The 21,950-nt window shown below is 50.7% G+C and overlaps 1 protein-coding gene across 2 annotated transcripts in view; it reads right to left on the bottom strand.

Moving 5' to 3' along the window:
• Positions 1–21,950, bottom strand: part of PAX5 (paired box 5) — a 193,838-nt gene that overhangs the window by 129,123 nt on the left and 42,765 nt on the right. For both annotated transcript variants that reach the window (XM_027039454.2, XM_015079494.3), the window contains exon 6: positions 676–851. In XM_027039454.2, coding sequence (XP_026895255.1) covers positions 676–851 — 176 coding nt within the window. The remainder of the gene's footprint in view (positions 1–675; positions 852–21,950) is intronic.

Below are 21,950 nucleotides of genomic sequence, written 5' to 3'. Positions count from 1 at the left end.
CCTTATCCAGGCCCCAGAAGCCTCTCACTGGGCAGATCTTTCTGGTCCCATAGCTAAAACAGTGACTGCTTGTCTGTCCACGGTCAGCAAGGGGTCATCCTTCTACTTCTCTCCCTGTCTTGCAAATGACCCGGCTGGGAGTTTGTCCAGTGAGACACTTCCCCCTCTCCAGACTCTTGGATTCGGTCTCTAAAAGCATGCCAGGGCGAGCTGACGCGTGGGCTGACGGTGGGGTACACGCTGGCACCACTATAACTTGCTTTGTGACCGTATTTCCATCTTCATCCTGACTGGCAGGATGGTGACCCAAGACCACCTCCAGTGGCCCAGAAGGTCATGACACCAGCTCTGTGCTGAGAGCCTGGGGAAAGGACGCCATTCAGCAAAAGCAGAGCAGCCAGACAAGTCATGTGACCATGCCCCACCCCGCCCCCACCCCACAGGCTGGCCAGGGAGACAGAGGCACCAGGGCAAGAAGTTGCCAGAACCCCAGACAAGTCCTTCTGACCTTAGGGGACGCTGCAACCGTCCAAGTCGGGCCGAGAACAACGAGAAGCCCGCCTCTGAGTAGAACCCGGCATTCCCGCCCACACCCCGCCAAACGCCTTCGGGAGGGCCCCCCCCCAGGTCTGCGACTGGCTGGGGGTACGGCAGGCAGGGAGCCGTGGGGCGTACCTGCTCGGGCTTGATGGGCTCTGTGGTGGTGAAGATGTCCGAGTAGTGCTGCCTCTCAAACACGCGGTCCAGCACCTCCAGCTGCTGCTGCGTGAACAGTTCTCCCCGCATCTGCTTCCGGAGGAAGTCTCTGCCTGGCAGTGAGTGGCCGTTCGGCACCGGAGACTCCTGAATACCTTTGATGAGCATGAGAGAGGAAGGGGTGGGGGGGGCAGGTTACACAAGTTGCTAAAGAAAGTCACGTCAGCTGGTGAGAGAAGACAGCCTGAGAGACCCACAAGCCCAGCTCCTTCCCTGACGAGAGAGGAAACAGACAGGGACTCAGACAAGGGGGCCCTCAGTCAAGGTTACCCTGCTGGTTAGTGCAGAGCCAGCCTCCCATAGCCACCTGCCAGGCACCATGTGAAGCCTTTTCTACATGCATCATCTCACCTAAAACTCACAACGACCCCAAGGTAGGTAACATTATTTTCCCCATTTTGCAGATGAGAAAATTGAGACCCGAGGAATTAAAGTCAATTCACCTGAAGATGAGAGCTCAGGTTGACTGGAAGGCTTAAGTACCAGGTGCCACTTCCTCTTCTATAATGAAGATTCCCCCACCCCATGGAGGTACGGTTTTGTCCCAGAGCCAAAGCCCTTAACCCAGAACATCTGCCACTACATCACATGACCAGTCACTAAAGCACCGTGCCAAGACGGCTGTGGGGAAGGACACCACTTTCGTACAATTCTGGTGGGAGCCCACCGGTCACACACCCACGATACACAACTTGACAAAATCCATCAAAGTCACAAATGCACATATCCTTTGATGACACAGTTGCGCCTCTGGAAATGTTTTTTTACCACTAGACCCACACGTACGGGAAGTGATATGCGTGCAAGGTTCTAGTTGCAAAAGACTGGAAACAACACATGAATTTATTTGCAGGGGCTGGTTAAATGAGTTACGGTGTGCTCACACGGTGAGCCGCTGCAAAAGGGAACAAGGACTCCCACCGTGAACTGATACAGAAAGATCTTCCAGATACACTGTCCTATGAAAAATAAACCAGGTACAGCACAGCATGTATAACATATAACCTTTTGTGTAAAAAATAAGAGGAAGAAAATAAGACTTCCCACGCATTTTGTGTATGCATATACAAAAGGAACTCTGGAGGGCACCATGAGAAACATTTAGAGCACTTACCCATTCCTTTCCGGGAGGTGGGAACTAAGGGGATAGAGGTGAAGGGGGGGATGCTTTTTTTGTTTTATGTTTTGTGTTACTGCAGAACTTTAAAGGTACCACTTACTCAAAAACACGAATTACCAAGGGTTAAATTCTGTATGTGTTCTATATTGTTAGCTCTCCACACTGTCACCATCTCTGGTGACGATGCTTACATTTCAAAGAAAATATTATGAATTACCAATAAAAAAGAAAACGGGAAGAAATATTTTTTGTGAGCCTTGAGCTTGAACCACTCAAAGTGAAAGACACAGCAAGGAGGGCAAAAGTTTCAAGCAAGGAAATGGCCTCGAGGGCCGTGCATCCCCCAGGGCCCTGTAGGACCCGGTTGCTCATGCAGGGCTGACCAGAGGTGAGGCGTCAGGCCCAGAGGTGAGGCATCTGCCTTTGCCACTGGGGAGCCCAAGGGAAACCAGCGCTTGTCAGATCTCTCACTGGCCCTCACACAGGCCTTGCCTGATTCTCTCCTACATCCCCCTCTGCCAGCACATGCTGCCCCAGACTTCATCCATCATGTCAGAGCCCCACTCGTGTGAGGAAGGAGGCCCAACCAAGGAGCTTGAAGCAGTGGGAAGCTGTGTCACTGAGATGAGCCAAAAGCTGGTGTCTCCCTAACTGTCCTATCTGGGGGCAAATGCAATGCAGGGTCTGACACTTGAGCGAAGTCACCAGCTTTGGGTGTTCACACGAATGCTGGCTTTCCAGTTTCCTCCATGGAGGCTGACAGCTCAGAGCACCTTCCTCTACGGGAAGGGCCTTCAGAGGCAGCTCATAAAGCCCCTTGAGAAAACAGATCCCAGCTCCATTTGGATCCAAGAGGATACCACAGGCTAGGCTACAGCCTGAATGACCACATACCCCAACACATGGACCACGATGAAAGCTGGGCTCTCTGGCTGATGTCCCCCAGCCTAGAGTTGGGGCGCCTCCACTGGCAACCTGGGACATTAGTCTTCCACAAGACCGGTCCCTGCCTGTTCCTGTCCATAGGATATCATCCTCAGAGTCCCTTTTTCCATCATGGCCCATCCCCATGGGGGCTATTCCTACAAGGACAGCAAGACTAGCAGAATGTGGGAGCTCACAGCCCTGTCTGTGCTCTCCCATTGGTTGGCATCTGCCAAATAACCCTATTATCAAAGGATCAAAGATACATGTACATGTGCACACACACACACACACACACACACGCACACACTCAAGAGGACAGCTCATCATGCTCCTCCTCAGTTATTGCTCTAGCCTGTCATCCTGGCCCCAGTCACTCCTGCTCAAGTATGATCTTGCCCGGGATCCCCAGTGCTCCCATCAAGTTTCTCCCTGTCAGAGGAACCACATCTGATCGTAAGAGACGTCTCTGCCCACCAACTTCACTGATACTCCCCAGCCCCATCCTGCCAGCCAGGCCCCAAACTCCTCATGAAGGCTCCTTCCTGATAATTCCCACCCAGGTCTTGCTCTGCCCCCAGTTGGACAGTGTCCACCTCCCCCCGCCCCACCAATTCAGTCTGCTCCACTAGATGTGCCAGCCAGACTGTCCTCCCACAGATGTCCTCAGGCTCGATCCCTCCCCCGTGGGATTCATAGGCTGGGTTCTTTGCACAGCCCATAGTTCTGGAAGGCAGAACTTCACCCCCGCTAAGGGAGCTGAGGGTGGCTCTGCTGAGGACCCCTGTGGGCAAGGTCACCACCTGGTCACTGAGTAGGTCCCGGCACAGAGTAAAGGCTCAGGGCACAGGGCCAACTCAGGTATATGCACTGGGGGTCCTTGGAGTCCTATCTCCCTGAGGACAGCTCTGGTACTCCAGGCACAGACAGCCTGGCGGGGCCCTGGCCATCTAGGAAGACTCACTACATCCCACTCTGGCTTTCTGAAAGTCAACCATAGCACCCATGGGCCAAGCCTGGGAGAGGGTCCTGGCTGTCCTGGTGACCCAGACGCTCCTCGTGGAAGACGGCAAGCTGGAAAGACCACCTCTCCAGGCATGTGCCCTGACCTATGACCCTGTTGCTGCCCTTGCCCCTCCAGCACCCCTGCTTTCTCCATTAGGAAGGGAGGCGAGGTAGGTCTACCCTGTCACCTAGTGCAGATGCCTAATGTCTGTCATTTCCTTAGGAGGCTGGGGACACTTCTACACGTATAATCACCCATTTAACAAGTATTGATGAAGTATTTACTCTGCACCAAGTGATGTTTAGAAAAAACAACAGAGGATCCAATGATGACTAAGACAGGCCCCTCTTTCCAAACAAGAAAGGGCAGCCACTGTAGCCAAGTACTCCCACAGACATACAGCTACAAACTGTGATTACTGCCAAGTAGAAAAAGGGTCCAGAAATATATGCATAGGACTATGGATAATGAATGGGGAAGGGGTGTGACCGCATGGGGAGGAGCCAGAGAAGTCTTCCAAGGGGAAGTCATGCTTGAAGTGAGAGTAGAGGACAAGGGTCAGCAGTGCAAAGAGGGTGGGGGTGGGGAGGGCATGCCAGGCAGAGGAGACCGCCTACAAAGGCTTAGACATGAGGAATCGAAAGGCCGGGGGAGAGATGGTGAGGGGAAGAGACCCCTGGGGACCATGGAGAGGCAGGCTGGGGATGGCCTAGCAGCCCTGGACCCCACAGAAGGCCACGGGGAAGATCTGAGTCCTGCTGGGGGAGCAGTGCAGGGACCACAGGAGGGGCTGGGGAACAATCACCCTCCACACTTCTCAGTCCCAGGACCTGAAATGCTAGTTCCTTTAGATCAGGCTGTTCTTTCGAAGCCCTGCTCCCAAGACTCATCTTTTGGAAAGACTCGGGGCTGGCCACGTGAAATTTGCATTTGTGGGCATCTGAATGTGATGCTTGGAGTCAGGCTGTCACCCACAGGTCGCCCACCATGCTCCTATGGAAGGTAAACCGTTCCTCGTTGACATGTGTACCCTGTTACTAGGACAGACACAGCCTGTGAGCAGGCGTGCCACCTCCTCCAGGATGCCCTCCTTCCTGCCCCAGCTGCTTCATCTCCCACTCTCTGGGCTCTGACCACTTTCTCCCTTTTCTCAGGTGTCAAGCCCCCTGGGCTCTTTACTCTGACACTGCGCTATTAGCCGCCTCAAGGGGAAGCCCCAGTTAATTCATCTCTGTCTGCTCCATGGGGAGTATTTATGGGATAAATGAACAAGTCAGGAATACCTGTGACAACCACTCTCATTCCGCAGGTCCGGTCTGCAAATGTCAGCATCCCTCTCTATCTGACCTCATTCATTCGATCATTCATTCTTCTCTTAACCAACCTCAGTGAGCAGGTGCCGTGCTAATGCCGGCATACAACGATGGGCAAAAGCCGCCCTGGCCCTGCCCTCATGGACTTATGTTCAGTGGAGGAGGGAAATGTTAATTGAAAAATAATCAGACCAGAAAAGGCGCACGTGTCAACCAAGATAAATACTCTGACAAAAAGATGCATAATTCTCCGGCCAGGGACACAGCTGACCTGCCTCTGGGAGCCACACGTAGTGGGTACACAGTGAGTATGAGCCAAACAAACCAATTGTATGCTAAGAGACAGCTATAAAAATGAATATCCGAAAATCATCCCTGGCACAAGGGCAGGTCTGAACCTCCAAGCCTCCAGTGGAAGTTTCCATAGCATTTCTCATCTGTGCTGCAAAGATGCTGTCTGACTTCGTTGGGGAATGTGGTCTTGGAGACAAGCTACAGAAATGCTCAGACCGATTTTATTCCAGGGAGAAAAATCTGAACTTGCAATGTGAATGGTATGCTTAAATATATGGATAGACATGGGCAAAGTACAAAGGTATACAGGGGGCATGGTATCTTTAAATCTTTTTTTCTACTCCAAATCAAATAATATGTAATAGACCCAGTGCTGGGCTTAGTCAACCATGGCTCGTAGAATTAACATTCTGGAAGCTAGCTTCAGGGGAGCAAGGGGCAGGAAGCCCCGTCTCGGGGAGCAGAGAAATGCTGGCTTTAAATTTCAGGTTAAACCAATGTTATTCACAACCCGGCTTTGAAGCTAAAAGCTTTACACAATCGGGTCTGGTCACGAAAAGGGGGAGGAAGCAAAATAGCCTCAGATTCCCATCTGTCAAGAGAAAGCTGTCTCTTGTGTGTCTTAAAAGATCATAAACCCATTGCGTTTTCTTCAGAGCACAGAAGACTCGGAGGTTTTGCATTTTTCTTGAAGGGTTCTGGTTTGTTTCTTTAAAAATCATCATGTACTTTATGTCTGCAGTTGCTCACTGGGAGGAAAAAAAAAATAAAAACAAACAGGAATCTCCATAATCCCTTCTGGTATCGTGGCCTTTGGGATGTAACTGTAGCCAAAGGCCTAGGAGCCCCAGGAAAGGAAGCTGGAGCCCGTGGGTCAGTTTTCAGCCTTTCTTGGGTCCTCTTTCTCTACAAACCCAGCCAAAGTCAGAGCCCTTAGTGAACCTCCTCTGTCCTCGCCCCAGCCCCTCTGCATGGCAGGGCAGTGGCAGGGCCCAGTGGGAAAAGGGTTGAGAGCCAGCAGACCTGGGTTCTAGCCCCAGCTCTGCCCTTACTTGCTGTGTGAGCCCAGGCAAGTTTCTCGCCCTCCCTGGGTCTCAGGGGCACCATCAACAAACTAAAGAGGCTGAGTCAGTCATTTCTAACCATTTTCTTCTCCAAAATCCACCCAGATTTTGTCTACTAAATAGTATTAAATAACCATTAACTTATTTTCCCATTTTGGTTGTTTTGTACAGTCTTTTCAGGGTATCCCCGTGCAGTATCCATTCCACCCCTAAACAACTGCCCACGCCTAGCCAGGGGATCCCATTCTCTTTGCCAATACTTGGTTTAGGAACAGACATGTGAAGAGCAAGGGGCTGCTGGGAGCTTCTGGGAGCAAGTCAGAGAGAGGAAGAAATCTCTTCTTCACTAGGATACACTTACCCTTAATCTTTTTGAATTTGTGAGAATAAGTCCCAGATCCCATTACTGCTGTATGCACTACAATGCCCCCTACCCTTACCCCAGGGCCCAAAGTCCTCTCCCCATCTGGCCTGCAGGGTTCCGTGGTAGTGACACCCAGCCAGTCTGCTGCCTCTGACCCACGCTGATATTCTGACACCCACCACGCTCCCAGGCCTGCCTCCCCCAGTGAAGATGGGGCAGAGCTGGGTCTTGGCGGATCAGGCTCAGAGAGGTTGAGTAACTGAGGTCGCTCAGCTGGGATGTGTACCTAGGCCTCTTCTCTGCTGTGTTCTTTCCACTTCCCTTTACCCTTCAGGTCAGCCACTAAAACTAATGCCCTCCATTTCCTCATCTGCAAACTGGCACAAAGGTCTGCAGGACAATCCCTGGGGCTTTGGTAAGGATTAATGAGATAATCTCCAGGAACGTGTTTAGCACGGTGCCTGGTGCAAAGTTAATGTCCAAAGAGTGTTAGTCACTGTCACCATCACTTTCACCAGGGAAACCCTTCCGAGGCTTCCTCAAGACAAAGTCCAAGACTTCAGGGCCTTCATGATCTGCCCCTGCAGTCACAGGCTCCCCTCAGTCACTCCACAATGTCGTCCCAGCAGGGTACGCCTCATTCCTCAAGTGTCCCTTCACGGCACTCCCCGATGCCACCATTCACTCCGTTCCCTCCGCCGGCTGGCCTTCACTCCTGCCCATCAAGGCTCAGCCTAAAAACCACCTCCTCTCTGAAGCCTGCCTCCAGATCCAAAGGCTGAACTACCTGCCCTTTCTTCTGGGTCTCCTCAGCAAGCTGCACAAGCCACCACTCTGGCCTGGATTTTACTCCTTACAACACATCCCGTGAGGCCAGTCCCCATTTCACAGCTGGCAAAGACATGAAGTATCTTGTTCAAGGCCACAGCAAATGCGTGTATACCTATTAACATGTCTTAGAGTGAAGCCAGGACTGTGGTAGACGTGGCTCACACACCAGGGAAGCCTGGGCACCCCAAACTCAGGCCCAGACGCAAATCCTCACTCTGTATCTTACAAGCCTATGATATTTGAGAAACTTCAATCTCTTGAATCCTCGATTTTGCCGTCTGTAAAATAGGACAATAATGAGACCTGGGGTTGACAAAAGAATGGGATGAGGGTACATGTAAAATGCTTAGCATAGTACCTGGTACACAGTAAGTGCTGAAAAAACACAAGCCATTTCTAGGATTATTCTTTCTTTCCTTCCCTGCGAAGAGTATGAGCTCTCTGAGGACAGAGGCCACGTCTGACTCACCTCAAGCACAGGAGATGCTAATCAAGGTTTGTTGACTGAATGCATAACCTAGGAAGACTTGAGGGGATGCAGGCCTGAATGACTTGGGGAACTCGGCAGCAGGACAGTCTCTGGCGTCATCAGAGAACTCGGGAGGAAACCTTCGGGAGTGACCTCCATGACATCAGTGATCCGGAGAAGGAAAGAGTGAAACAACTAAGGCCTTATGTTCTAAACTACTTCTAAGAAAGACCTGAGGCAGTTCATAAACTTTTAAATTTTAAACTCAGTTGAGCTCTAAGCTCCCAGCAACAACAACACAACGCCATTAATTCTTCTACTCTGCATGGGGGTGTCTGGATGCTGAGGGTGACCCAGAGATGACTAACAACAGGGAGGGGATCCTGCAGGAGGGGCCATCCGAGCCAGACCCCAGATAAAAAGAGGAGACAAAATGAGAAGATGAGGGGGATGGGATTCCTGGCACAGACAATAAGATTCAGCTGAGGACATTTCTAGAGCATCTACTACGAGCCAGGCCCTGTGCTGGGGACCAGGATGGCAGGGCTGGAAATATCCCGTGGCAGCGCCAAACCAAAATCGATGTTCTGGGTGATTGTATAAATACCATCTTAAAGGGGGGCCGCAGACTGAGAAAAATCAAAGTGGCGTGGAGGAAAATTCCATTGGAACTACCATTATTCAGCCATTAGTTTCGCTCAATCTTTCTTCTCAGAGAAGGAAAACGCAAAATTGTAAAATTGCCAAACACATTCGGGTTCGACCAGAGTGAATCTGATTGTGCCGTGTGTTACCCAATGTGTCATAGGCTGTCAGTGAGCAAAAGGCCCCAAGGGACCCACAATTCCACACTCCAGGATGGCAAAGGGATTTGTCCAGGGCCAGAAGGCAAGTCCAAAGTGAGCTGAGCCTGGGAACACAAGACTCCTGATTGCTGTTCCAAGCCTCATGGACCCATTCATTCCTGAGCAACATGCACCAAACTCCTGCTGGCAGTCTGGCCGTGAGTGTGGCACCTGAATTAGAGAAGGGTTTAAGTCACCCCCCTGCCCTTGAGTGGACGAGGTAGAGGAGTGAATAATTCCAATGTAGTAAGTGCTGGGAGCCGAAGAAGCAGAGACAGCCCCGGGAGCCAAATGGTGGTTGGCAGTCCTTATACAGAGCTTGCTCCGTGCCAGGCACTATTCTAAGCACCTTACCCACTTAGTCCCCATAACAACCAAATAATGGTAAGTCTGCTATTTCCCCCTCCCATTTTACAGATGAGGAAACTGAGGTGCGGGGAGGTTAAGTAACTTGCCCATGGCCACACAGCTAAGAGATGGAAGAGTTGGGATCCAAACCCAAGCAGTCTAACTCCAGAGTCTGCTCCTAAGCCTATACTAAACCACTCCACTTAATCCAGACTGGGGCAAGGGTGATCCAAAAAGCCACGTGGGAAAAATGGAGCCCAAGACTTAAGAAAGAATAGGAAGGAGGTAGCCAAAGAAAGGGGTGGAGAGAGGAAGGAAGTGCATTCCAACCAGAGGGAACAGCATATGCAAAGGCCCAGAAGCACGAGAAAACACGGTGTTTGGGAAATGGCTATAATTCAGTAGGACTGGAATGCAGGAATTGGGGGAGGGGGAAGAGGGCAAAGTGTGCAAGGCTCTCTCCTCTCTGTCTAGCTGCTCAGCGCTGCTATCCATTGTCCAGACTCTAATATATCCTGTGATGTACAAACAGCACAAATACATAATTGAAGCTCTCATGGTGTTGGTACGAAGAGATGGGATTTCTTTGTGCTTAATTAAATCAAGATGACCTCAACGAATAGGCAGGAAGGAATACCCAGTGCACTGCCACAGGACAAGTCTGTTTTCTCTAATCCATACTGTCCAAGTCCATTACCTTGCACAGTAGTACCTAATTCCTCCACCTTACAGAAATAGGCACACTAATGAGGGAAGATGTTAACCACCACGGTGAAAATATTCCAAAGCAAATGAAATATTACTAGCAGCAAAAGGGTGATTTGTTTCTATGAGTTGTGCTTTTAGATGAGATTAAAGAATGCTAAAGGCTTCATTTTAATTATACCTGGAAGGACTCCTTGTGCATGCATCCCCTTTTTTGGCTTTCACACAGCAGTCTGTCCCCCATCCCCACGGCACAGAAATAAATAAATAAAAGGGTTTAAAAATCATATTTACATTGATATCTTTGCATTACCCCCACTTGAGTTTTTAAATTACTGTCTTTATTTTTTTCCAAGGACAATATAACTAAAAAGAAGGTTCATATTTTGAAGTCTATCTATCTGATCATCGCACAAATATTTTCAAGAGAAATCACTATATTTCTCCAAGATGGGTATGGGTTTTGTCATAGATCAAAGTGAGAGGGAGGAAAAAAAGATAAATCATCAGAGATCCAAAAATACTTTTCATTTGGAGAAGATATCAGGCCATTTCGATGGGGCTGATGGAGTCCCTGTTCTGTCTCCATTACCCGAGGCAGGCAGCCCCAGCCAGGAGCCAACTACTGAGATTATATTCCCCATAAGATGGTCCCCGATATATATATATATATATATGATCTTCAACCTCTATTGATTGACCAATTTCACAAGCAAAGACTGGTGAAATGAAGCTGAAATGAACATCATGCTTTAACTCATTGAACCTATCAGGCCTGAGTTAATCTCACTGTCCACTGTCTCTGATAGAATTCAATTGATCAATCATGTTTCGGTGATAGTACCATTTCACTGGCTTATTGCTTCTTCATTTCAGAGCTTGACCTGTTAGATATACTCGGACTGGCTCGACTCCTCTTGGATACACAGAGATCAGCCTCTGTCTGCCAATGTGTGTCATCTCCTGTCCCAGTTGAAAAGAACTCAAGAGGCTTTTGTGTGGATCTGTGGTGTGTTTTTCCACCAAACACATGCACGTCGATGGTGGACTCAGGATAGCATGGAACTGAGCAAACTCTAAGCACAAACTCTAAGAGGGCTCTGCATTCTGCATGGAACCACCGTCAACTGCACTCAGAAGGGGCATGTGCTTATGTTATACTGGAAAGTGTGTGTGCCCACACCGGGTAAGGCACATCCAAAAATGGTAACCACAACAGCAACAGTAACAGCCGCCACTCAAGCATATGTTCTCGCCGACCTTTCACATTCCTCAGTTTATCTGACTCTCACAAGAGCCGGAAGAGTTGAGCAAGTGATTATCATTCCCATTTTACAGATGAGAAAATGGGCTCACAGAGGGGGAAGATGGTTTGCCCGAGGTCACACAGCAGCGTTATCAGGACAGGTGAGACTAAGAGGCCTAGGGACTCAGCTCCTGAGTGCCTCTGCCAACCTCCGGGCAATTTCAGGATTGCCAAGACATTCTGGGCACACCACTGTCTTCGACTACTTGGATAAAAGAAACATCTTCAAATCACACGTCCGAGAATTTTAGAGCTTAGGGTGGATCCTAAGATTGTCTGCAGCTTCACGTACAGCTTCGAAACTGAGGCCCAGAGGGCAGTAAACAGTTGTCCAAAGTCACTAAGACACTCAGCAGCCCAACCGGAACTCAAACTTGGATCCCAGGGGCTCAGCTCAGGACTCCGCACTTTCTCCGGACACCTCTCTGATTTGTGCCAAGCCAATGGGCTCCTACCAACAGAGAGAACCTCATTCTCCACTGTCAACATGGCCCAGTGTACTGTTATGGTTCCTTCACGGCATTTAATTTAAATTTCCCAACTGCAAGCCAAGATTCTGTGCTTTGGGAAATCAGGGGACAGGGGCTCTGCCCGGCTGTCTGCCTGGGGGAGGTGGTTCTTGGAGCCACAAGGCTGAGCCCAGCATGCGAGTCTCTGGAGGAGGCCAGGGCAATGACAGTTTGCAAATAAGCCTTGCATCTGCTCAGAGCTGGCAGAGTCGGCAAACACACTAATGGACTTTTCCTCTACCCGCGGGGAGCTGGGGAGAAGCTATAAATAAAGTAGGCGCCTCTGGGGGGAGCCATTGCTGAGGCCTGAGAGAGGGCTGAGACTAGGGGCTCACTGAGGGTGGGGGAAAGGGCTTTTGGGCCTCTCCCTGCAGCACACTGCCTCTCTTACCCACCAGATGACAGTCCACCTTCCAGTAACCCCAAGCCCCACATCCCAGATCCCCCCAGTCTGTTTTCCAAATAGTCGGGCCCTTGTGTGATCATATTAATATACTTAAAATTCATGCCTGGCACAGAAGGGTTATGGGGTGGAGGGGTTCATATGCTCTGATCTGGCCACAGTGTACAGACCTCATCAGAGGGAGATGTGACAGAGGCTCCGGGGCCAGACGATGGTCCCAGCCCAGGAGAGAGCTGACGACGGGAATGACTACCCAGTTCAGAGCCAGGCTCAGGAGACGATCAGGAGCGAAAATCTGCCGAATTTAGCGACTCACTGGTGGCCGGGGGCAAAACACACCTCTGAAGTTCCCCGTTAGACGTACTGGGCTGCCCCATCTCACTCCCAGCAAAATCCACAGTGGATCATGGCCTACAAGGCCCTTCAGCATCTGGGTGCCCTGCCCTGCAGCCCGGCCTTCCCGTCTCCCCTCCTCCCACTTTCCTCCACTCGGTCAGCTCTAGCCACACTGGCTTCCTTGCTGTCCCTCAGTTATGCCAAGCACACCCCTGCTTCGGATCTTCACATCCGCTGTTCCCTCTCTCTAGAAAGTTCCTCCCCAGATGTTGGCTCACTCCTCCCTCCTCAAATGTCATTTCATCATTATGACCACCCTCCAGAAACCAGCATGTACTCCCCACCCCCTCCCCGCCTCACTCTATCCCCTTACCCAGCTTCATTATCCACCAGAGCACTTAGCAACATGCTGCTTATTTTCCTTATTTACTTATTCTCTTTCTCTTATTAGAAGATGTCACTCATGAGGGCAGAGGTTTTTGTCTATCCTGTTCATCGCTGTGTCCCCAGTACCTAGAGCACTTAGCAGGCACAATATGAACACTTATGGAATGAATGGACAAAAGTGGACATTTCACTGAAAGTGACAAAATAAACAAGTACAAAGAAGACAGCCGCTCCTTGATGACCTGTTGGTAAAGGGTGGTCACTGGCCCACTCAGGGCATCCGATGCTGCCTTCCGTGCCTGGCCTGGGGCCTGGGAGACAGAACCCCCTGAGGGAAGTCAAAGGGGGCCACCATGCCGTGTCCACCATGGAGGCCACAGTGCCCAACACTGAGTCAGGAGCCATTAAAAAGATGAATGACTCCCTAGGAGAGAGGCCCAGGCTTGGAAATGTTTAAATGACACAGATGGTAATGTGCAGGCACCAGCTCGGGCTACGCCACTTGCCAGCTGTGTGACCTCCTCAGTTCATCTGTACAATGGGCTCAATAAATTGTGCCGAGTCCAAGCACTAGGTCGGAGCGAGCAAGCGGCTAGATCCCAAATGAGATTGCAATGTTTGCACAGCAAGCATCTCATGTCAGCTGATGAGGACAGGGAGTGAGGACAGGAGAAGGAAGCCATGTGCTTAATTAAAAGGACAAGATGTGTACAGAGAGGGATACTGGGCTAGGCTGCATCTCTTGGCTCAAGCATCCAACCATCTTTTCTGGTGTTCTGAGTCCAAGCTTAGCCCCATAAGGGAACCCAATCTCAGCTCTCAAGGGAGCCATCCTCTGGCAGGGAGACAAAGCCTAGAGATGCAGCTATGACACCAGCCTGGGAAAGTGCCCTAAGAGAACCCCAAACGGCAGACGGTGGGGGCCAAGAGACAGAAGTCATCTGGTACTAAATGGGGGGCCAGGGAAGGCTTCCTGGAGGGAGGAGGTGGCATCTGAGCCAAGATTTGGGCTTGGGAGGATGAAGAAGGGGGCAGAGGATATCCCGGTAGAGATAAGATGTGAGGAGGCTGTGCTCACTGACTGAGGGCTCCTGGGAGCTTGGCACCCATGGAGCAGGGGCTTATGTTTCACAGCCCGGATAGAAATCAGCTCATGTTTCTGTCTCCCTAATGCCAGGTCTTGCACACAATAGGTGCACAATATATGCAGATAGTGTTTTTTACCAGAGTCACAGAACTTCCCAAAGGAAGGGAGCCCAGAGACAAACTGTTTGTTCCAGTGGATCTCAACAAAGATGATCAGATCAGAGGAAATTTGGGTAATCTGTGCGTTTTTGTCACCAGGGAGGAATTATGGCATTTAGTGGGCAGAGTCAGGGGGGTACCCAGCCCCGTTCACACAGTGAAGAGTTGCCCTGAGCCCACATGTCTTTGGAATGACCCATCATACATTCAGGTTGGTGAAAACTTTTTTTTTAAGGTTTTATTTTTAAGTAGTCTTTACACCCAGTGCGGGGCTCAAACTCACAGCCCTAGGATCAAGAGCTGCCTGCTTCACTTACTGAGCCAGCCACATGCCCCCAAAACTCTCTTTATAAATATCTGGGCCATGAACCTAACTGTTTTACTTATAGACACAAACTTGCGTTTTAATTTACACTGACTTTTCCGGGAATGCAACCATCACATAAATTGAGAAAAGGTTATGCTTTGTTTTGGTTGGAATTGTATCCAGACATGTTCATAGTTTCAGAAAATCAGTTTACTGACGGCAACACCACCAGAAGTATTTGCATTGCCAAAAAACACAGCTGCCCACATTTGTAGCCACTGCATTCGTGGTGATTCTCTGCATAAGTGCAAAGCAACTGACTACTTTATTATGTCTTCTGGCGTAGTCATGCCTGAGCATTTACATAATGAAATACACCATTTTATTATGATTTTATTTTTCTTTCCCCCTTTTGTCACAATTGGGGCATTGAATTGATTTTTTAAAATTATGTGGGTAGGTAGCTTATATTGTTTCTAAATTTCATTTTCAGATAGCAAAGGAAGCACTACAAAACATTTGTTTTGTTTGTTTAAGGTTTTTTTTAATGTTCATTTATTTTTGTGAGAAAGAGAGAGAGAGAGTGTGTGTGCCGGGGTAGGGTAGAGAGAGATGGAGACAGGCTCCAAGCTTTCAGCACAGAGCCCGATGTGGGGCTTGAACCCACAAACCGCAAGATCATGACCGAGCCGAAGTTGGACACCCAACCAACGGAGTCACCCAGGAGCCCCCCAAATACTTGTCTTAAAGAGGGGATGCCAAGTTGACAGGTATTCACTGTGTATGCTTTCCAAGGCCCCTCCAGTTCTGCCTGTTAGGACTATCCCATGGCAGGGACTATCTTCCTAATCTGTCTTCCTGAAAAAGGGACGTATCTAGGGAAAGAAAGAGTTCTCCAGACACCTTTCGAGAGACAGGAAGACGAGTGCCACAATTAACTCTCAAATAAATGTACTTCCTCAACATGAACAGTGAGAGCTTGCTCCTAAAAGCCAACACCTGGAATCCCCCATCCTTTTTAGAAACCCATTTCCCAAACACAATAATCCAGCTAGAACAGAGCCAAGAGGAGACTAGGGTTCCACAGAAGCTTCTCCTTCCTTCCTGGGTCTCTAACAAAGGAAAGAGCAAAAGGCCAGGGGAAGAAAAGACACCTTGAGAAATCAGTGTTCCTGCTGTCCTGCAAACATGCAAAATGGGCCTGGAGTTGAGAGCGCTGGGGAGGTGGGACAAAGCTGGGGTGAGGGTGAGGTGAAAGAGTAGGGGAGTGGGGGAGGAGGCCCATGTGCTCCCCCTGCCACAAGCAGAGCAGGTAAGTGCACAGGCTCTGAAACAAGACTGCCTGGGTCTGAATCCCAGCCCTGCAACGTGCTAGCCTTGTGACCCTGGGCTGGTTATTTCATCTCTCATTTTTTCCATCTGCAAAAGGAAAACAGTAGTAGCACCTGCACTTCTCAAGGCTGCTGAGAGCACAGTGCCTGCCACATAGTGAGTGCTTCAGTCTCACTGCCAGCCTCATAAGGCTGAGAGAAAAAGAACATTTGCTCCTCCACTGGTCACACTGCAAGACCAGGGGGCTGTGGGCTGGGGACAGAGACCTGTGTCCTGGCTCCGTCTCCCCTGTGGACCACACTCATCCTCAGCTGACCCTCACAGATGATCAGTGGCAACTCCCCCATTTTACAGATGGGGATACTAGGGCGCAGAGGGGAGGAACGTGGACATCGCTCATATGGCAAACTAGTGCTGGATTCCCAAGCCAGACTCCTTCCACAGCATCAGGCTCCTTCTTAAACACTCTAAGCACCAGTCTGTACATCTGTGAATAAGAGTGATTGTCACAGGGTGGCACTAGGGATCACTGAATGCAATGACAGAGGGAAAAGCGCTCAGCAAGCCTTCATCAAGCTCAGCTGACTCAGAATTCTGGCCATTATGCAGCACACAGTAGGTTCCTGGTGTACTGATCACATGTACTGCATTATCCTCTCTCGCTGACCAGTAAGCTCCCCAAGGGCAGTGACCCGTTAGTAACAGGGTACCTAACACATGGTTGGCTCTCCGTACACATTTGTTGAGTGAATTAACGATAGCATGCCTGAAAAAAGAACTGGAAAAGGAAAAAAAAAAAAAAAAAGGAGAGAAGGAACTCTGGTGTCTCTAACCAGGGGGAAAGAAAGAGATTACAAGAAAGAGAGAGGTCCTGTCTCTTATCCACTCCTTCCACATCTGTGCTCTGTGCCAGGCTCCACGCTGGGTGCTGAGGAGGAATGGAAGGTGGCCCCTGTCCTTAGAATTCATGGTCTGAAGGGGGAGATAGTAGAAGGCTGCAGAGGCTCAGGGGCAGCCACCCGACTGAGTCTTCTCTGTAAGAGCAAGGAGGGCTTCCTGTGGGAGGTGCCATGCCGCAAAGCCCGGGGATGCAGACTGGGGATAGAGGTGGAGAGAAAGCCATCTCTCCAGGGCGGAGGGTATAGAGGCAATGCCCACACGTATGTTGGGCGGAAATCCGGCCCTGAATTTGTCAAGCCACCGCACTGGAACGAAGCAGGGATGCCTTTCTGCTTTTTTTCTACTTTCCACTCGTGCAAGAGACAAAAAGTTGATGTCAAAGCCTCACTCCGTCAGACCAGAAGCCCCTAGGCCCCAGGGGCCGAGGGAAGAAGGGGCCGCGGGGACACCCAGGAAGGCTGGCCGGTAGGACAAGCAAGCATCTTGCCATCCCAGTTCCGCACTGTGGTCCAAGGGGAGAGCGGTGTGCATCATCCACTTCGGTCCCAGGCGGCCCGGCAGCGCGGCCTCTCCTCCCCAGGCTCGGGGGTACGCAGCGTCCCCGGGTTCCTTACACTCGCTGGGCCGGGTCCCCGCCGCCGGCGCCCCTCGCCTCCGCGCGCATCATCTGCTCCGCTGCCCAGCTCGCGGCTGCCGCCGCGCCCGCGCTCCCCGGGGCCCGGAAAGCTGGCATCCGTTGTTACCATAACAAACTCAATTGTTCTCAGCAGGGCCCCGGCAAATAAAGTCATTCATTACGGGCCTCTCCCGGCCGCCGTGGGCTGCGCGGCAATCAGCGGGCCGCTCGCCGCCCCCTCGCGGGCCGAGACACGCGCCAGCGCCGTTACCTGCCGGGGCCGCCACGCTGTGCCCCGCGGCCCAGCCGAGGCCGCCGGCGGGGGGAGCGCCCGGCCGCCGGGTAGTTTTATCGCCGAACGTCAATTGACTTATACTGATTGGCTTCCTGCCGCCAAATGTCAATTAAATTGCAAATGCTTGGCGGAGCCGGGCGGCGGGCCGCCTCCTTCCCGAGGGCGCCGCGCGCTCCCTTCTTTTTGCGCCACGGCCTGAATCTGAGGTTGAATTTATTTCTCCTTCCACACCGCGGAGGAAAATCCCGATGCCCTCCCGGGAGAAGTGTACCCTCCGTTCCAGGCCGAGGGGGACCGGACCAGGAGGGCGGTCTGGCCTCTCTGTCGCAAGGCGGCACGACGGAATCTCTGGAAATTCCTCAAAGCTCCTGGCGCAGGAATCCTGGTGCGACCTTGAATAAACCCCTTCCCGCTCCGCTCAGGCCTGCTCTCTTCCACCTGCCTCGGGGGCTCGAAGGAGACCGCAGCCGGGGTCCCGCGTCTGGCTGTGCGGAGGGCGCAAGGTCCGGCGGCGGAATCACTAACATTCACCTGGCGCCGACCCTGGGTCGAGTCGTGTATGGGCACCGTCTAATGTTGTCAACAACCCTTTGAAGCAGATATTACTATGATCCTTTTTTTTACAGGGACGAGAATGGAGGCGCAGGTTAGGGAAGTTGTCTAAGCTCTCCGGCCAAGGAGCCGCCGCTCGAAGATTTGGCAGCCAGATTTTGGAAGCATGTAGCATAATTATTGTGCGCTGTGCTCACGGGGAAGGGCTGTGGAAAAATGAGAAAGGGAAAGGAACAGGGCGCTGACCTAGACCCGGGCACCTGCCACTGCCAAGAACTGTGCCAGGTGTTTTGCACTCTACGGAATTCTCACAGTGATTGTATGACCTAGGTACTACAGACCCCACTTTACAGATGGGAAAACTGACCTCTGGAGGAGTTAAGGAATTGTTCAGTCTGGGAACAGGCTCATGAACTGAATTATAGGAACCGTCTCATACCTACATAGAGCTTTACAGTTTACAAAGTACTTTCTCACGCGTTGCTTCTCACCGAGTCTGCACAAGACCTTGAGGAAGGCATTCTGTTCTCTTTTGCCAAGAAGAAAACTGAGGCCCAAAATGGCTTGCCCAATGTCACCAGCACTCAAAGCAGCACTTAAACCCTGTCCCTCCAAGTCCAGTGCTCCAAGCCCTACCTCAAAGAGGCCTTGAGGTGAGGGCCACCCAAGTGTGGGCTCTGTTCTTGCCCCCTCTCCCATTCTGCAGGGAGCTAAGGGGGGACAAAAGTCATAACTGGAGTCAAGCTGGAAAACGCTTAAGGTCATGGCAAGAGCAGGAAAGGGGGCTCTCAGGAAAGAAGGCATTTTCTGTAGGGACCATACATGAGGCCCCCAAAGAGATTTTGTTATTGTTCCTCCATTGTCTCCCATAAACGCCCTCCCCACCTTTGCAGCTTGTCTACTCCTTAAGGCTATGTCTTGGGAGAGAGGTTTGCAGGTTCTTAACTGATAAAACGTGCCAGCATTTAAAAGATACAAACCTGACCAATCATCCTTTTCAGAAAAGAGATGTTAGCAGAACAAAAGTACCATTCAAGAGTGCTGGATGGCGTTGTGTCTCAGACAGAAAGGAAACGGAAGAGAGAGAAGATGAGCAGGGAGGGGGGCAGTGGAGAGGGGGGGAGGAGGGAAAAGGAAGGATCCGGAGTTGGAAGGTTTGTCTGGGCTCAACTGAGGACCCAGAGGGGAGGGACCTGATCGAGATCACACAGCAAGACAGTGGCTGAACTGGGGTCAGGAACCCAGGCCTCTCCACCCCATGTCAGTCTCATCCTGCCTCTGCAAGCTGTCCTCATCCACAACTCGAATTATTAGCCTTTTGGAATACAGAGCTAAAGTTCTGCCAGTGTAAATTCTGGTGGGTATGTCTTCCTTTTTCTTTGGACCCCTTGCCTGAATGGTCCTATCATTAGTCCTAGCAATATAAATAAAATAATTATTAAAAAAAAAAAAAGAAAGAATGGGAACACAAAAAAGCTGGGAATTTAGAAAATTGTCAACAAGGTCATCAAGGAATCTGAATTCAGGGTAACAACTCTTTGCTTCGATGATAGAAATAATAATAGCTATTTTGAAACTTGCCACATGCCAGTGCCTGGTGAAATATCACAAGTAACATTTTTTAATCGCCAGGAAAAGCCAAAATTATTATCCCCTTTGACAGGCGAGGAAACTGAAACTCAGAGAAGACCCTTGTCAAAGCTCGCACAGCTGGTACCCGGAAGGGCTGGGTCCAAACTCTAGTCCACCCGCTGCACTACCCAGCTGTGGTTTAAAGCCTATGTGTGATCGGCCAATTATTGCGCTTGAAACTGACCAACTTGAAGGTGTGACAAGAAAGTGTGCACAGCGGTGCTGGGGGAAACCTCAGAAGTGGGGCACCTAATTAATAAAGCAGGCTCTGAGCCAAGGTCGCCCCCTGTGCTCAGACTGGCAGGAGGACAGGATGGCAGAAATGGACGGGGCGGGGGGGGGGGGGGGAGGTGGCATTGAGAGCTGGGGGAGTTCCCACTGATGCCATCCTTTGCGACACCATATGAGAGGAAGATCAGGATGGCGACCACCCAGGTGCCAGTCCCAGCACTGCCACTGTTGAATGTTGGGGCTATGTGACCTTGGGCAACTTCCCCAATCTCTTTGAATCTCTATAAAACAGGGATGATAGGAGTACCTACCTGGTATTGTGGTGGTGAGTATTAAATGCATTAATAAAATACATACAGTAAACAGTAAGTGCTACCCATTGGGGTTGTGCCGTGTTGTAGTTGCGATTTGGGGCCACACACTGGAACATATGCTCAGGTGCGGCAGGCAGGATAGGGGCTGAAGGCACCAGCATGCACGTATGTGTGTGCATGCGCATATGTACACGCGTATACGTGTATTTAGACCAAGGGAGAGAGAGCTCCCTTCCTTTCTGGAATGGTTGCCATGAGATCCTTTCTATGGGGCCAGACAGCAGCGGCTGGAGGACAGAGGCTTTGGGGTCAGGCAAGAATGGGTGGATGTTTGATGTGCAAGGCTCTGGGTTCTACACAGCCGCCAGCATCCACCGACCAGATGGGCTCCAGGCTTCTATGTCATCCAGAGTCCCTATTCAGTACATATTTGCTACCATGAACCGGTCCCTGTGCTGGGTACTAGGGCAACAGTGATGAGCACTGCAGACACAGTCTCACAGGGCAGACAATGACCAATGTGGTATTTTTATCAACAGGCAGGTTCTGTGTGCTGAGGGTGGGGCCAGGGGAGCCAGCAAGAGTGAGCACCAAGGAAGCCCTCACTTAGGAAGTGATATTCATGCTGGATCCTAAAGATTTGGGATGCCACCTGGGTAAATGGTTGGCAAGAAGGGACAATTTCCCAGGCAGTGAGAACAGCACCATGAGAGGCATCCTTTATTGAGCATGTATCACACACAGAGGCACTTTACACGCATTACCTCATACAATCCACATAAAAGCCCAATCATAGGCATAATTTGTGCCCTCATTCTATATATGGGGAAACTCAGGCTGAGGCTCAGGTCAAATAACTTGCCCAAAGTCACATGGGTAGGCATTGGTGGAGTCAGCATCAGAGCCCCCACTGCCTGATCCTACAACCCATGCACAGAAAGCTTGGGCTGCAAGCAGGAAAGAACAAGACATGGAAAGAGGTTTGGTGTGGCTGGAATAAGCATGAAAACAGGAGGGTGGAGAGAGATGAGGCTCCTGAGATGGGCAGGAGCCTGATCACGGAGGGCCTTGCAGCCTTGTTAAGTCTGCTGGGCTTCTGAGAACAACAGGCAGAGCTGAAGAGCAAAAGCCCTTTAGGTGAGTCACTGATCAGAACTATTTCAGAAGTGCATCTAGGGCTGCTCTGTGGAAAGTGGACTGTTTGGAGAAGTCAGAGACATTGGAGGTAGGGACCCACTAGGAAGCTATAAGCAATAGTTCAAATGAGAGAGTGCTTGGACTGAGGCAGTAGCAGTGGGGATGGAGAGAAATGAGGAGCTTCAAGAAATACAGTGACCTTGAGCAGCACCTGCCATAAGGCCTTTATTGGTGGTCACAGGCAGAGGCACAAACTTTCTACACTGTAAGGATTTGCCTCTGGCCAACTTCAATTCCAAGGGAAATAATAAATAGCGATCCTCTTTGTCCTACAGGAACAAAAAAGATTGCAAAGTCTTTTCAAGGCTGCTACTTTATCCAAAAAGTCTGAGGGAGATGTTACTATAAT

This window comes from Acinonyx jubatus, chromosome D4 (assembly GCF_027475565.1).
Source record: "Acinonyx jubatus isolate Ajub_Pintada_27869175 chromosome D4, VMU_Ajub_asm_v1.0, whole genome shotgun sequence".
Taxonomy (NCBI): domain Eukaryota; kingdom Metazoa; phylum Chordata; class Mammalia; order Carnivora; family Felidae; genus Acinonyx; species Acinonyx jubatus.
Note: the sequence above shows the minus strand (reverse complement) of the source record. Positions and strands in the feature narration are given on the sequence as shown.